Below are 16,337 nucleotides of genomic sequence, written 5' to 3' on the forward strand. Positions count from 1 at the left end.
GACCATTTTTTCTCTTTTTCTCTTTCTCTCTTTTTTCTTTTTTCTTCTCCCTCCCCATGGGGATTACTTTGCTATTCAACATTAACCTAAACTCTGTAACAATTCTGGCAATCCCTGCTATTCCTTGTTATTGATAGTGCTTAAATGGTAACCTTAGAGACAGTGGTGTAAAACACAAAGGTAGGGAGACAGTATTATTTATCCTGATATGCAGAATATGTTTCTTTGCCATAGCCTTGAAAGCAGCTTCTATAAGCTGGCAATATTAAGTAGCTGGAAGACAGTATAACTAATCCAGACATGTTCAGCACGTAGAATTACAGAATCTTTCAGTCTTGGCCTTTCTTTATAAGCAACAGGAGTGAGATTAATTTTTTTTCCGCAAAGAAAAAATGAAAGCCTGTAAGTTAGAATCCAGGCTAGATACCATGTCTCTTTAGAACTTGGGGAGAAAAATAGTTACTCTCTCTTGAACCCAGGGAGAAAAATAATTTCACAGTGTCAAAAAATGCAGGAACTGTGTTGTTGCATGGAAGCTTTGCAAGAACAAAGCCATAATCTGAGTTCTTAATTTCTTTTTTCTCTGCATTATTCATTTTTATCTGAACTTCAGCCAAACTGCAGTTTGAAACATGGCTTCCTGTTTGGGAATTCAAATTAAATTAATGCTATCAGTTAGTAAATAAATAAACCGTGTGAAATAAGACAGTTGAACTAGATAGCCTAAAATTTTCTATTAGTAAAAACCCCCACAAGATCTATTGCAGAGTAACAAAAATTATCAGAAATATGTAATTCAGAAGTACTTATTAATATATATATATACACATACACATCTCACCACTATACCTGCTACTGCTGTTCTCCTCTTTTCACACCAATACATGTACTGGAAGCTGATATATGTAATTTTTGTTCTCTTCTCACAGAATAAAGTTTGCAAGAAGTTCACTAATGTTCTCTTTGGCTTTGGGGAGTAAAAAAAGGATAAAACCTAAGTACAAACCACCAGGCTTTTCCCACATTTTAAAATGCTTTATATTCCTGCATTCTGACATAGATGAAATCCACAAGACAGTTCAAACAAGTGAGCTGCTATCCTTTCTCTGTTTCTATGGAAATGAGTGTCAGACCAGTTAAAACAAAGCACACGCTTTACAGCAATCACTATATGGCAATTATTTAAAATAACAGCACATTTTTTCCCAACTCAACCTCTATTTCTATGGATACAAGAATGAAGATAGAGGTAAAGAAGCCTCTCTTGTGTTTTTTCCACTCTAAGTGTGTTTTGGATGTTTTAGGTTCTCACTGGGCACTACAGATTTTAAGGTCTAACAAAATCTTCAAGTGTGCAGTAATTTGAACTTGAGAGGACAAATTCTGCAAGCCGTAGTTCGGAAACATTCTCATGCATGTAAGTAGAAGTTTGAATGAATACAGAGTACAGTACTTCACCCAGAAGTAGGGCTAATATTAGAAGGAAGGCTAATATTTGCTATTTTGTGCCTTTTTGGACTCACTTCAGAGAGAGAAAGTTAGCTAACAATTTAAGTGTTCATAAGCTGTTTCCTGCATAGTCAGTTCTAACGTCATAGAGACCCTGACCACAAAAAAGAAGTAAGATGTAACTAAGTTTGTAAAACCAATCTCCTCATGTTTCTTTCCCTCTGAATAAAATCTCATTCCAGCTTCCTCACCACACACAGCAGGAAGGTCAGCACTACACATCCTGCTGTCTTACTGCCTGTCTTACTTTCACCTCTTTTGTGTACAGATTATTTTTTCTAGCAGTACACTTGGGCACTTGTATAGACATGAAGTGAGAGGCATGTCCCATCTTACAGAGCTTACTGCTGGAAACAAGAAAAAAAAAGTAGAGGAAGAACAAATGCACCAAGAAAAAGGTTCTGGCTTTGTTATTTGTGCCCTCTTAAAGCACATAAAATCATCCCTGGTCACTTCCTGATACGAATCTTGAAAGACAGACTGGAAAAGAGGATATGTCTTCCCTCTCAGTTTAGGAAGGACATTAGGACAGAGCTTCTGGGTGGACCACAGTCTTGGAAATCAGCCTGTTTACTTGTGAAAGTGCCTTATTATGGGTTTATGAGTATGCCTTTTGGCTCATTGTTGTCACTTTCTCTTTTAATATGTATTTAAGCTATGATTTTCCAAAATGACTAATGATTTTGTGTACTGGAAATTGAAGACAGCAGCTTTTTAAAGCCACAGAATCAATGTTAAAGCACTCAGAAAGTGGTGGCTTTTCCAAAAGCCTTGGAAAATCAGGCCTCAAGGTCTCACAAGTTAGGTATGCAAAGCCATGAAAAACTGGAAGTGTTTCAGGTAAGAGTAGCCTGTATCAGTATCTAGTCAGTTAACAGCTTTGAAATCCAGACCTCACACTAATTCAAACTGAGGACTCTGAAATTTGAAGCAAATTACAAAATTTGAAAATAATACTGCATTGTTTCTAAGTGCTTGCTTTTCCTCTCAGGACTGTAAGGGTTACATGGCAAATTCTGAAGAGGTGCTCAAAGACTATGTTAAACTAACTCAGGCTTGATGATGGTTGAAGATTATTCTACGTATAGAAGGTGGGAAGGATTTCAGTACACATGGAAGATACCCTTTTTCCACCTCTGGATGTAACTATCCCATAGTGCCAAAGGTCCTGTTCTATACATTGAACTAAAGGGTTTATTCAGTTTATCACAAGTAGATACCCATAGCTACTTTCAGCTTATACCTCGTCTAGCTCTTCCCAGCCTGCTCACTACTTTCCTGCTCTTCTGTCCTCTTCCCTTCTTTTATGATCTTTCCATCCATCTTCAGCATCTGGGCAAGCAGCCTGATTCCCAACTCATGCTGTGCTCTGGCTCAAAACCCTTTGTGCTAATGCATGTTCATACTGCTGATGCTGCAGGCAAGTTAGGTCCTTTGATATTGATAGGGCTCTAGTGTAATGGTACGGAAGACAAACTATCAGTAGTCAGATTTTAAAATGTACTCCTTTAGCTACTCAGAGAAGGGCTCCTCCAGCTGAAATAATTAAGGGACTGGAGGAGGAGGAGAAAGAAGGATGGTTTTGTTTTTCAGCATCAAGAGTAAAAAAAGTTGTGGTTTTACTAAATTGCTGTAACTGTTTATGCCAAACCAGCATTGGCACTGCAGGGCAGTTTCACTAGGGTTATTGCCTCAGCACAGCCTGCCCTACCCTCAGCTCCTGAGTCCATGCACCATTCTTGCACATCACCCAGACAACTTGTTCTTAAACTTCTGGAGTTCAATCTCTGCAGTGTTTCTATCTCCAAATGTGTGAGCTGGCACTGGGCTGATCAGGGCAAGGATGGTGGGAGTATGGGCACAAGGCATCTCTGGACATGTGATGACAAAGAAGGCATTGGGTTGTGGTGGCAATATTCCTGACTTGTGAGGCTGTATTGAGGAAGCAGTCCTGACACTTAACCTGTCTCTTGGTAGCATTCATCCTCTCTGCCTCTGTGATCCCATGCTTGAGGTGCCAAAGGCTGCAAACCGTAAAGGTCTGATAAACAGCTGTATCTCACACAGGCATTTGAAATATTGGGAAAAACTGAAGGAAACTTTTCTGTGAAATAATTCTGTAAAACATGAAAGAATACTGAGAACAGCAGTTTTAAAGATGTGTGTTTTTATGAAGTTCAGTCCCTCTGAATACTTTGTATAAGGATAATTAAATTACCATCAAAAGAACAAAGTATGATAAAAAACAACTGCATTTCCTGCATACTCTGGAGCAAAATTCTTGTGGAGTATGGGGTCACGGGTCATGTATGGCCACTAAGTGATACCACCAAATGAAAACAATAGTAGTATAATGGTACTGTAACTGGCAGGAGCTCCACTAAAACAATCAGTGGTTTTAAAGGTCAAGCCTAGTCTGGTCTGGTCTGGGATTAGCATGGCCTGCTAATAGACCTATACCTGAACAGAGGTATACAGTTATCCTTTCATAGGGATAGTTGCTTATCCATAGCGTGAGGTTGCAGGCCAGGAGATCAGGCTGTTTGGAAAGGGTCACCACAGCATGGTTAGGGAACAAGGTTGTTCTGCTGTATCAACAGACTTAAGCTTGAGGGCTGCCATATCAAGTATCACTGAGGTAGCCAAAGGCTAGAGATAGGGGCTGAGTGAGTAGGATAAAAGTGTTTATGGCTGAAATCAAGAGACAGACCTTAATAAAGCTATTGGGTAAGTAGTGGCCCAATCTGCCAAAACAGATTTTGTCTTCAGGATTGCATGAATGAGGATCCTAGAGAGAGAAGAATGAGGTTCAAGTCAGGGATGTAAAGGCAAATTAGGCAGGACTTCAGGGCCAGGGATTGTTATTTCAGATACTGTTCCAGTCAGTAAAGACTTCAGAGGTCAGATTATGGCTGATGCAGGAAAGGGTCACTTAGCTCAATTAGTTTTATATCTGGAACTGTTCACTGAACAAGACAAGAGCAAAGGTTCATGCAAGGGACTGGGAATTGTTTCTCAGACCTGCAAATGCTGAAGGGCATTGTGTATCTTGGATATGATATGTTCACCTGGCAAGAATCACAGAAGTATATTTCAATCTACTGAAAACTGGGCAGCTTAGAAATTAATACTTGACTCATTCACTGCTTACATCTGTCAAACATGTAGGCACAACAGAGCAGATAGACTTTGTCAGAGCTTGATGTCTCTTTCTTTGATTGGGTCTCCATGAATAGAGCTTGCCAAAAAACAGACTTGGGGGAGGAAAATTTTCATGGATATAATAGAGAAAGGAAAGAACATAGGCATCAAAGTAAATTATGGCAAGAATATGGAAGTAATCTAACTTGAAGTGGCATGGTCTTCCTCATCATCCTCATTAAAGCCTATGACAGACAACTACTCAGACAGCAAGGGGAGAGAATAATTGAATTTAAAGTTGAAATGAAAATAATATTCACCAAAATTTTACAGTAATATTTTTATACCAGATATTCTATAAAATATGGTATGATGATAAGGGAGTGGAACATCTCCCTTATGAGGAGAAGCTGAGGGAGCTGGGTCTCTTTAGGGAGGAGACTGAGGGGTGACCTCATCAGTGTTTACAAATATGTAAAGGGTGGGTGTCAGGATGATGGAGCTAGGCTTTTTTTCAGTGATATCCAGTGACAGGACAAGGGGCAATGGGTGTAAACTGGAGCATAGGAGGTTCCACGTTAACATCAGGAAGAACTTCTTTACCTTAAGAGTGACAGAGCACTGGAACAGGTTGCCCAGGGGGGTTGTGGAGTCTCCTATGTTGGAGATATTCAAGGCCCGTCTAGACAAGTTCCTGTGTGATGTACTCTAGGTTACCCTGCTCCTGCAGGGGGGTTGGACTAGATGATCTTTTGAGGTCCCTTCCAACCCTTGGGATTCTGGGATTCTGTGATCAGGCTTGAGACCCTAAGGTGGCCCTGCTTGAACAGGGAGGTTGGACTAGCTGACCTCTAGTGGTCCTTCCAACCTCAACCATTCTGTGATTCTGTAATACTGACAACTATGACTTTTATGTGGGAGATATCAGTATGAGTGCTTTAAGCCTTTTAAAATCTGTGTTAAATCTTTTTTTGTTTGTTTTTCATTTTCATTCCCTCAAAACCACAACTTCCTTTTGAGAATGTTATTTACTTTCCATATTGTATGTCCCTCAGTTTCTGGAACTGCAAATGTATTTGTATATCTGCTACCTTCAATTAATTTTCAAGAAAACTGTAAGATTGAAACAAGGATTCCTGTCATCCAGAACAAGCCATCAATGATGTCTTATGGAAGAAATGCACAGTCCATGCCTTTGCATACAATTTACTATAATATGGTGAATTCCAAAATGAAGCTGCCATCAAAACTAGCAGAAAAATAATTGAAATCTACTGAATTAAATGTAAGTATTTCTGGAAATATAATGAATGGTTAGCACAGGTTTAAACATGATGCAACTAGCAGCATTGAGATGCTTTTTAGCCTTGTTCTTGTAAGTTACTTTAAAAAAGCCCTTGTACCTAGTATCTAACAATTTATATTTTCATGTTTCCCTTTTTCCCCAGTTACAACTAGTCCTTTTATTTTACCCTTTTGTGCCTTCTAACTTTACCTTCTTTTATTTTACTCCACCATCTGTTCTCACAGTATCACAGCATCTTCCATTAACATTAAAGAACATACCTACCCTAAATCTTAGAATGACTGTTAATGTTGCCCTCTTCTGGATCACTTTTTTAAACAGTGTTTTGTTAAAAAAAAAGTATTAACGTTGTTTTTTTTATTTGTAAATAGGAAAAAAATCCATTTTGGGTAGACCTCTAACGTGATTTTAATTTTTTCTTAACTGACTTAATATAACAATCTCCTTTATCTTCTACTACTGTTTCAACTGTTGGCATTTCATATCTAACAGTTTATTGGAACAAGACTTTTTCCATTTCTCCTTATTACTGTGCTTCTCCTGGAATAATTCTTGCTGAAAGCAAAACCTCTGGTTTCAATTTAACTCTAGAGAACAGTATGCTTGTCCACCTTGAGGAATGTGTTTCACAGGCTGAGAGGCAACCAGTGCCCTCGTATAATGTCTTACTATTTGTTTGTAATTGCTAGTGTTTAAGACATTTTAACCATACAGATTTTAAAAGGTATGGAAACACAGCTTGTTAATTGGAAAGCAATTTGTGACTACTGCTTCTGCAAATGACAATCATTTCATTTTCCCTAGTACGTGAAGAACGTCTCTCCATACTTCTTGGCATGCTGTTTTCCCCTTCCACACCAAAGTCTGGGGCTCCTTGCTTCAGGACTGCATACATCTGCAGTCCTGTGAAACTGTGATGCCAAGGGATACAAAAAATTGCTTGGCCTTGTGAGCAGTCACAGATAGGAGACTACTGCAGGGTGCTGGAGGTTCACCTTCCAAATCCCTGTGCTCTATCCGGCTTTCACCCCTCAGCAATACCGGTAGGGACCGTGTGGCTGCACTTCAGATGAGGTGACTAAAGCGTCCTGATAGGGAAGTGGAAAGAAAGAACAGGTTTAACTATTTTTGACTCATTTTATTGTCAACTTGGCCACTGATTACTCTGACAACCAAATGCATCTCCGAACATGCAGATAGGGTAGTTCATGCTTTTATGCACGCACAAATACTATGTGCCTTTGCTTGTCACCCCAGGGGACTGAACACCCCATAGAAAGGCCACCGAAGGGCCAAATGCCATGTACGACAGGGACGGGTCCATCGGCAGACATCAGAGGCCAAGTGCCCACTGCTGCCTCACAAACCTACTCCCGTGCCAGTGGAGAGGAATTCCTAAGGGGAGCCTAGAGAGCAGCGCTGCTGGGCAGCTGCCTCCCTAAGAGCCTCAAGGCAGCAGGGGCTGGGAAGGCGGCCCTTGAACGCTGCAGCCGGACCTCGGCTCCTGACTGCGGGAGAAGCGTAGCTCCCCTGCTCCGAGCCGGCTGCCAGAGCCCCTGCCAGAGCCCCTGCCACGGCCTCAGCTCGGCAGAGCGCTAAGGCGGCCGCTCCCACCACCGCTTCCTGCCGGGGCGCGGCTCCGCAGCCACAGCCGCTTCCGGGGCGGCCCTCGCGGAGGGGTGGCTGTGCTATGGCGGTGAAGCGCCGTGGTGTGCCCGCGGCCGACCCGCCGGCGGCCAAGCGAGCCTGTCCCCAGGAGGAAGAGTTCAACGGCACCCGCTTCAAGGCGCTGCTGCGCGACCCCGCCACCGCCGGGAAAGGTGAGGGGCTGGTGCGGGCGGCCGGCGGGCAGGGCCGTGCGATCGGGAGGTGAAGGCGTGCTCCGCCGGCGCAGCAGGGGCTGGAGCGGCTACCCGGGGAGCCCGGAGACTTACCCTGTCCCCAGAGCGACGTCGTGGGGACGACCGCGATGATGGCGATGATGATGATGATAGGGATGACGGCTGCTGTTGCTGTACCCTGGGCACGTGTTGGTCAGGGGCAGCAGAGCTCCGGTGTCCGGGCCCTGAGGGTTGGCGTGCAGCGTGCCACACGCTGGCCCCCACAGTGAAACTTTCCCATTGCAGGTCTGGAGACCTTCATCTCCGTGGCTAAGACGCTCCCATCGCCTGATATATATGATGTTGTGGAGGGATACATCAAAATTTCCATGGAGTGTGCTGAAATATTCAGACTTATGGATGGAGAAAGAAAGCCTGAAAGTGAAGTAAGTTGGCCATAGTCACAGTAGCAGAAGCATTGATCAAATGGGAAATGTCATATTCAGTGCAAAGATGTCCTGGGTTTAATGATACACACATCTGGTAGTCTTGCCAAAATTAAACTGCTAAGGTTCTTGAAATGATGTCAAGACCATTTATGAAGTAAGGTGGTCAACAGAAGCAGTCAAGCAAAACAAAAGAAGAAACTAGTTCAGTGAAAGTAATTGTTTTCAGGTAACCAGACATGTCCCTGATTCATCAGTATTTCTGGAAAGCCACCAAGAGAGTTGACCTAATTTTTCTGTTCTGAGCTGGAGACAAGTTTTCCTCATCAGAATACGAAGAAGGAAGTAAAGAATTAAAAAACTCTTTTCACTGTGAATACTGGGGAAGCATTATTAACTTAAATCTGCTTGCAACATGAAATAGGATAGTGTTTTGGATCTTGTGGATCTTTGCTTTAGATTATCACTTTCATGTAATGAAGAAAGCATATAATGTTCAATGACATGCTTTCTTCAAGATCCTTTTAACTAATAGGGGCTAATAGTTGTAGTGAGTACAGTTCCAGTACCATGTGCACTCTGGATTCACCTAGATGCAAGTCTGGAGGAGAGTGGATGCCTCCAACACTTTTCATTACTTCACTGTGAACTTACCAGCAGTTGTTTCTTAACACATCAGTTCATTAGGCCTTGGCCTGTAGCTTGAGAAGAGCCTTCACGATCCATCAGCCTGTGCTAAGGTTTGCACTGCAGTCCATGTTTGCATCCCCAAAAGTGATACATTGTGCATATGAAGATAAATCATGCACATAGGTTTTGATTCATGGTGAGGAGGGACTCATTTTTACATTCAGTTTATTTGTCTGGGGTTGTACATGCCTTCAGTCAGGAGGTTATCCCTCTCTACTGCTGCATTTCATGATGTTTTTCAGCTGAAAAAGGAGTCAGCTGACCTTCTGTGGTTCTCTGGTCTTTCATAGAGTACCTGTATAGGGTCTTCCTTGAAAATTTGTGCTCTTGGAATTAATCCTTTAGAAGAGGAAGCATTAATTTGGGAGAGAATTCACAAGTTAACTTTGCCTTCGTACGAACAAGCTTTCCTCTTGCAGTGGGGTTATTCTTGTTTTAATGGTTTTTGTTATTGTTTACTCAGCTAATGATTTCAAACTGTACCTGATATTGGCAGACACTAACATATTTCTGTATCTTACAGATGCTGTTAATCTTTCAAGCTCTAGAAGCCATTTTACTGAGGACAGCCAGTGACCTCTCCCATTTTTCTGCTGTGGGAATGAACATAGTGAAAAAGTTAATTCATTCCTACATGAGATTGGTCTATGCTGCTCTGTATTCTGAAAATCACAGGTAAGTCTTCTCCATACTGTTGCAGAGAATGTGTCAGTTGATCATGAGGAGCTGTTTGGGTCTTGTTGACTTACTGCTAATAATCCACCTTTATTTAATGATACCGTTCCACATTTCATAAATAATTGCATGGGGAAGTCTTTGCAAGGTAGAAGCTCTGATACAATACAAATCTAATGCTATATGATACTTTTCCTGAGGCTGTATATCTTGGGATTTAGGTCATTACAAAGACCCATGCTGCATACTTAAACTGAAGAAAATCTGACAGTCAGCTATAACACAAAAAAAATGCATCCTTACTTTGGCCTACACTGAGTGTATCCTTAACTTTATCATCAGCTGTAGCTCATATGGACCTGCCTGTGGCAGTAGAGTGTATGTGTTTGCAGGATGGGGGCTCAGTCCAAGAAATATGTTTGTAGAGACAGACTGTTCACAAAGAGGACTGAAGTTCTTTGTGAATAGTGGAATAATATTTGTGTTTGGCCTAATCTGTACTGTGATTGTTATTAAAATGGTGGGATACATATTTTGCTATATGTCCCCATCAGCTGCAGCAAGAGCTTTCCGTGACCAGGAATACTTTGCAAATGGTTATCTTGGTTGCTTGTGTTGGGATTAGCTCAGCACTGCTTTATGCCTGAAACTCCTGAAGGCTTGTGTGGATGTTGGAGGTGGTGTGGGATAATTTCTTTTACAGGAAAAATGTCTTTTTTTTTTGTTTTAATTTAAATGTCTTGATTTGATTGTTTGTATAACTGTCATCCTGGAAATAACTTTCAGGTTTTCCTCTGCCTTTGGTTTTAGGATGAGCCGAGGGTGCCTTACCCTGTTGTCAGCAATGGTTGCTCAGGGGCCAGATTCAGCAAGGGATGTGTATAGCCATTTTGATTTCAATAATAAGTTTCTGCCTGGCTTATTGAAAAAAAGATGTAAGAAGGTAAAGTAAGCTGCTGTGTGCCATGAAATGCTACGCCATGCCTTCATCAGTTTGTTTTTTTCTGCTAAGTATTTGAAACTCAGTTGTAGTCAACTTCTCTTTGCTGTGTTTTTGTCTGCAAGGCTTTACCTCTTCTTTCGTATTCTGTGTCAGGCTGAAATGCTTCTTGATTGTTTCGAATTGGCAGCAGAACTGATCTGTGGGGCAAGAGCTTCCCATCTATTACATAGGAAATCCCCAGGGAATGTTTCTGAGTATCTGCAATAGTGTGAGAGCTGGGTCATATCCTTGAGTATAGCAGGCTTCATTTTCCACCCTGTGCTGGTCTTTCTCATCTTGTCAGGATAACTGTTTGTATACTGCTTTGTAGAATTTGCTGCAAAACATTGAAGTGCTTTGTTTGTTTCTAATAAGATGTGATGAAATATAAATGTATAGTTTCTATGGGCTACCTTTTTAATGGAGTAGTAGTCTAAAATGGAGTGAAAGTAATGATAAACTTCTGAAAGCTATTCAGTGATGTGTTTGGGAAGAGCTCATTTTTTTTTCCAATGCAAAGATTGCAGTTTGGTCCCACTGAAATAAATGGATGTTGGAGGTTCTGAAGTAGTTTTACTGGAAGGAGGATTTTGGGTAGTACTAGTACAATCAGAGTAATTGCATTTGAAAATCTAACCAAGAGTTTTTAAACAATCTCCTGGTGGAAATCCTTAAGGAGGATGTACAAGTGGGTAGAAAAAGTCACTCCTCTTTTTCCAAAATGAAGTTTAATTCTTGTTTTCAAGCTGTTAAAAATAATTAGGGTTGGCTTGAACCAGTGTTTCAGAACGACAGTATTTACATTTCATTTCAAATACAAATCTACAATAAATCCAGGATTATTTCAGTGCTGATACATTGTTTCTAAAGATGACTTGCAGATGAATGTGTGCATTTGTGTTGGCTTTGTGCCATCTGTGGTGACAAATGAAACTGCTTATATGTAGAATGCAAAAACCCAAATGTGCACCTTTTTCCTTGAAACCATGTTTTACAGTTTCAGGAATGTCAGATTCTGTGGGCCTTGACCTTACTGCTGAGGTTGTCATTAAGAGTACATCCACTCCAAATTTAAATGCTTGGATATAGTCTTTTAAGCACAAGCTTATTAGATACACAAGTAAGGTACAAGGAAAAGTTTCCAAAAATTGATTAAATATCTTGCTCTTGATCAGCTTTCAGTGAAATCATTATGTTACAACTGCCTATCAGAGCTGAATTTTTAATACAAAAAATATCTGACCCAAAGCTTACAGCAAAATACCTTTATTTTTTATTTCAACCTGTATATGACTTGCTTCTGCCTTCTATTTAGCCTAGTCAGTAACTTCTTTCAGCCATTTTTACATGCAACTTAATGTTGCAGAGTAAGTTTTAAAAATTTATAAATCATGGAGGGACTCTTTATGAGGGAACATGGTGATAGACCCATAGAGTGGTTTGGGTTGAAAGGGACTTTAAGGGTCATCTAGCTCCAAACCCCTGCCGTGGTTTGGGACACCTTCCACTAGACCTCAAAGCCCCATCCAACCTGGCCTTAAACACTGCCAGGGATGGGACATCCACAGCTTCTTTGGGCAGCCTATTCCAATATCTCACCACCCTCATAGTAAAGAATCTTTTACTAATGTCTAATCTAAATCTTCCCTCTTTGAGCTTAAAGCCATTCTGCCTTGTCCTGTCACTATATGAGGTTCCAGAATAAGGGGTGACTGTTTAAACTGAAATAATACGAGTTTATGCTCATATCCTATGATCATTTTCCAGGCAAAGCTTTCACTACTTCTTCCATTGTGCCTGAATTTGTAGTTTTATAAGGGATTAATTTTTTTTAGCTGGTCTAAATTGCAAGACCAAGGTAGCTCTATAGACAGCTGTGATACCTGAGATGTATGTAAGGCACTGTAGCTCAAGGATGGCAATGAACAGTAAAAGTCCCCCAAGACTGGCACTGCCCCTGGAAGCCTGTGTAAGTAAGAAGGTGCAGCAGTATTACTGCCATTACTGTTACTGAGTATTTTTGTGAAATGACCAGTGTACCAAGTGGTGCAAAAGTGAGGATGTTCAGTGATGTTTGCACAGAGTTTGGCATTAAATTACTGCTGTTTGTTTGGTTTGATTTTTTTTTATTTATGGCCTATCTCCTATATTGAAAATTCTAAAAGCATGTGAACTAGGACACCTTCCTTTTTGATGTTAACTTTAACAGACTGTGATCCACTTCACAACGGAAGTGTTTCAGATGCATATACTGTGAGTGTATTGCATATAAATGTATGTGTATTGCTATGTGCAACATGTTTGTAGAAGTTGTTTAATTTACCTGTTCATAGTACTTATAAGGATGATAAATTTTTGCAGTTTAATTTTTGCTGTTGTGTACAATCTGATTGCTAGCAGTGCCTTTATCTTTTTTTTTTAGGGGAGAACTGATGTTCGTATGGCCTATATTCAGTTTGCTCTTTCCTTTTTAATTGCTGGTGACAATGCGATCTTGACACAGGTGCTAGAATTAAAAGGTACTTCACAATTGCTTGTATATGTATTTTTTTTTAAGGCAGTCCTTCTTACAGGTGGTAATAAATATGAACTAACTCAAAATGTGAACAAGCTAAACAGCATTAGTAAGATACATTTTTTAATCTTACTGCTTGGAAAACTTTAAACTTCTTCAGTATTTTAGTGAGTTCCTCTTCTGCTTGAGAATAATGTTTGCTATCTGCAGAAACTTTGTAAAAATGAAAAGCCTTTGGTGACACAGATGTAAAATGATAAATGTAATGTAACTTTGAGGCCATAGAGTCAGTAAGCAGAAAAAACTCCCTTCATGGCCTCCAGCCTTGCTCATAGCATAGTAACTGGATACGTTAAAAGGTGTGTTTTTTTAAAGTGTTAAAGACTGTGTGTACTTTAGTTTCCTTTCTGTCCTCATGCAGGACAACTCTTATGTACTCCATTAGACCACTTTTTATCAATGAATTGGAAGACCAGTGTAATGTCCTTTACATCCTATGTTGAGGTATTACAAGGGCGTGTAGTCCAGGAGTATGTTACAGCCATGTTTCATAGAGAATATGCTCAAACTTAACTGAGAAAGAAGAGGATGCAGAAAGCTGAATCTTACATACACTTGGTTAATACTCAGTCCCTTATGAGCTGAAGATAATGTAAAACTTCTATTGACTTTAGTAATTTGAAATCTACCGCTGATGGTTCGCAAGTTGTGAATCATGACCCTTGGTAAGGTTGTGAAAGAATTCAGGAGGGATCTAGAAATACTCTTAAAAGAAAAAAGTAATTAGCTGGCAGCAGTTCATTTCTTCTAAAGTGAGGGAATGGGAACAGACCATAGTTACTTACTTCTGCTGTTTGCCCTACCCTGGGGGCTGCTGATTTCATTTAATTGCTCACAATTGTTCAGCTCTTTCAAGAATGGAAAATTGGCAGTGCACACCTAGATGCAGTTAGCACAGCTGGCTTTCATTCCCCTCTGAGATACTGCAGGTCTCTATGAACTGAAGTTCTTTAACTTTGGGTTGCACAGATGAACAAAAGATGATGTATGTGGATGGAGATGTAACCTCTAAACATTTGAGAATCACTTGGAGAAACAGTTGTGAGCCCTTCTATGGAACGGATAGGCGTTTACTCAGATTTAACTACTCCATAGCACATTGGGGCCCAAAGTACATTAGAGTTGACAGATGCTGTTGCAGCAAGTGTTAATAACCAAGTTGGCAAATTAGCTAGTTATGATGAGAATAGGTTTGGCAACATTACTTGTTCATCACTGTAGTTGCAGACACATCATCATTAACTCTGATTGCAGCCTTTTGGTTCATCCTTAAATATAACAGCAAGGTAAATAATATGACATTGAAGAGAAATGGATATGAATTCCCTGAAGTATTTTAGGATTAAAATAGCTTTCACTTCTTCACTTTAACATTTGAAATGTCTTCTTAGATTTCATACCAGATATTCTTCGCTCTGAAATAAAGGAGGACAGAGTTTCTACTGTCAATCTTCTACTTTCTACACTAAGAACTAAGGTATGATATACTCTTGAAATTGTATTGTCTCTTGTTTTCCATTTTCTTAGCTGCTGGAAACAGTTTTGCAGTAATTTCTCATAAATTGCACAGCTCTTTAAGATGCTGGCACTGTGCTGCTGCTGCTACAAGTTTGTCAGTATGTCCATTACTGATAGTTTGTTGGAGGTTGATATTATGGCTGTATTACCATTTCAGGTCTGAAGCCTATTATGCTTTTCCTATGTCATCTTTTAAAGGAAATAATTGCAATAACTTGTACTTGGATGCTAATTTCAGCTCATCTTTAATGTGTGGTGTCCAACAGAGTCTGATTGTTTCATGGGTTGCAGTTGCATCAGTGCCAAGCCTGAAGGTCAAAAGAACTGCAGTCCTTTTTGGTCCTTCCAGTAGAAGTAAGATTTGTCCTTCAATTAATGTGCCTCAGGCCAAAAAGGGGAGATCAGCTAGTGAGTAGGTTTGTTAGCTCAGAGCTAAGAAATGATCTAACAATCTTCTTTCCAGGAGAAAAAGGATTTTGTATGGTTTTAGTATGGGGACTGTGACATGAAGAGGGTTTCTAGGAGCTGTCTGGTTGCAGTTGAAGAATGTGTGGTGCCATTCTGCAGCCAATCTTGGCAGGGCTCTGTTGAAGCCACATCCCGTGGTCCTGGTTAGCTGGTCTTGTTTACAGTTAGGATGGCAACCTTTCTGATGCGTGAGATAAATTTGGTCAAAGGTATTTCTTGGAGGGGTAGCAGAAGAGGGAAGGCTTATAATAAAATTGTTTTCCCAAGGTCAGAGAAATTTTTGTGAAAAAGGTATATTCCACCTACTACGAGAATGTACCAGCATCTGAAGGGAGCCTATAAGGGTGCTGGGAAGGGACTCTTCATTAGGAACTGTAGTGGCAGGATAAGCGGTAACGGGTTAAAACTTAAACAGGGGAAGATTAGATTCGATATAAGGAGGAAGTTCTTTACTGTAAGGGTGGTGAGGCGCTGGAATGGGTTGCCCAGGGAAGTTGTGAATGCTCCATCCCTGGCAGTGTTTAAGGCCAGGCTGGAGAGAGCCTTGGGTGTTATGGTTTAGTGTGAGGTGCCCCTGCCCATGGCAGGGGGGTTGGAACTAGATGACCTTAAGGTTATTTCCGACCCAAACCATTCTATGATTCTATGATTCCATAATGTGCTGTTGAAGAGGTAAGTCTGCTCACTTTTGAAGTTGGTTTTGCTAATTCTCTCATAGCAGACAGGCATAACCTTGTGATATAGTAGGGTTGAAACGTAAGACTTGGAAGCAGGAATTGCAGAAGGATGTGAGAGTTGGTTTGGTCTCAGCTGCTCTTCCTGTGCTCTGTTGTTCCTTAGTTTCTAAGCATCGGTATGCCTTTTTCACAGTGATTCACCAGCTTGTTTCTCTTGTGGGTACAGCAACTGCACCATAGATTTATTTCTATAAAAGTATTTTTAAAAATGTTTTTAGTTCCTGTATCTATGATTATTGAATCTGTTTTGAATGACTGTAGCAATTTGCACTGTTTTGTGACCAATTGAGAGAATGAAGAAAAAATAGTTTCAAATTTAGAAGGTAACCATAAGAGTGTATCTCATACTCAGGATTTTCACAACTGGCAATTTAAAGCCAAAAATATTCTTTCTTTTCTTTCTTGCAATAACCTTGGAAGAAGAAGAAGAAAAAAAAACTAGCATTTAAATGTAAGATAAACCTCTTTGA

General features: G+C 40.4%; 1 protein-coding gene across 1 annotated transcript in view; it reads left to right on the forward strand.

The window, feature by feature from the left end:
- Nucleotides 1–7,646: 7,646 nt before the first annotated feature.
- Nucleotides 7,647–16,337, forward strand: part of URB1 (URB1 ribosome biogenesis homolog) — a 52,601-nt gene continuing 43,910 nt past the window's right edge. Inside the window, exons 1-6 of the mRNA XM_034060049.1 lie at nt 7,647–7,776; nt 8,083–8,222; nt 9,436–9,587; nt 10,398–10,530; nt 12,992–13,088; nt 14,536–14,621. Of these exons, the coding sequence (XP_033915940.1) occupies nt 7,647–7,776; nt 8,083–8,222; nt 9,436–9,587; nt 10,398–10,530; nt 12,992–13,088; nt 14,536–14,621 (738 nt within the window). The remainder of the gene's footprint in view (nt 7,777–8,082; nt 8,223–9,435; nt 9,588–10,397; nt 10,531–12,991; nt 13,089–14,535; nt 14,622–16,337) is intronic.

The sequence above is a fragment of the Melopsittacus undulatus genome, chromosome 2 (genome assembly GCF_012275295.1).
Source record: "Melopsittacus undulatus isolate bMelUnd1 chromosome 2, bMelUnd1.mat.Z, whole genome shotgun sequence".
NCBI lineage: Eukaryota > Metazoa > Chordata > Aves > Psittaciformes > Psittaculidae > Melopsittacus > Melopsittacus undulatus.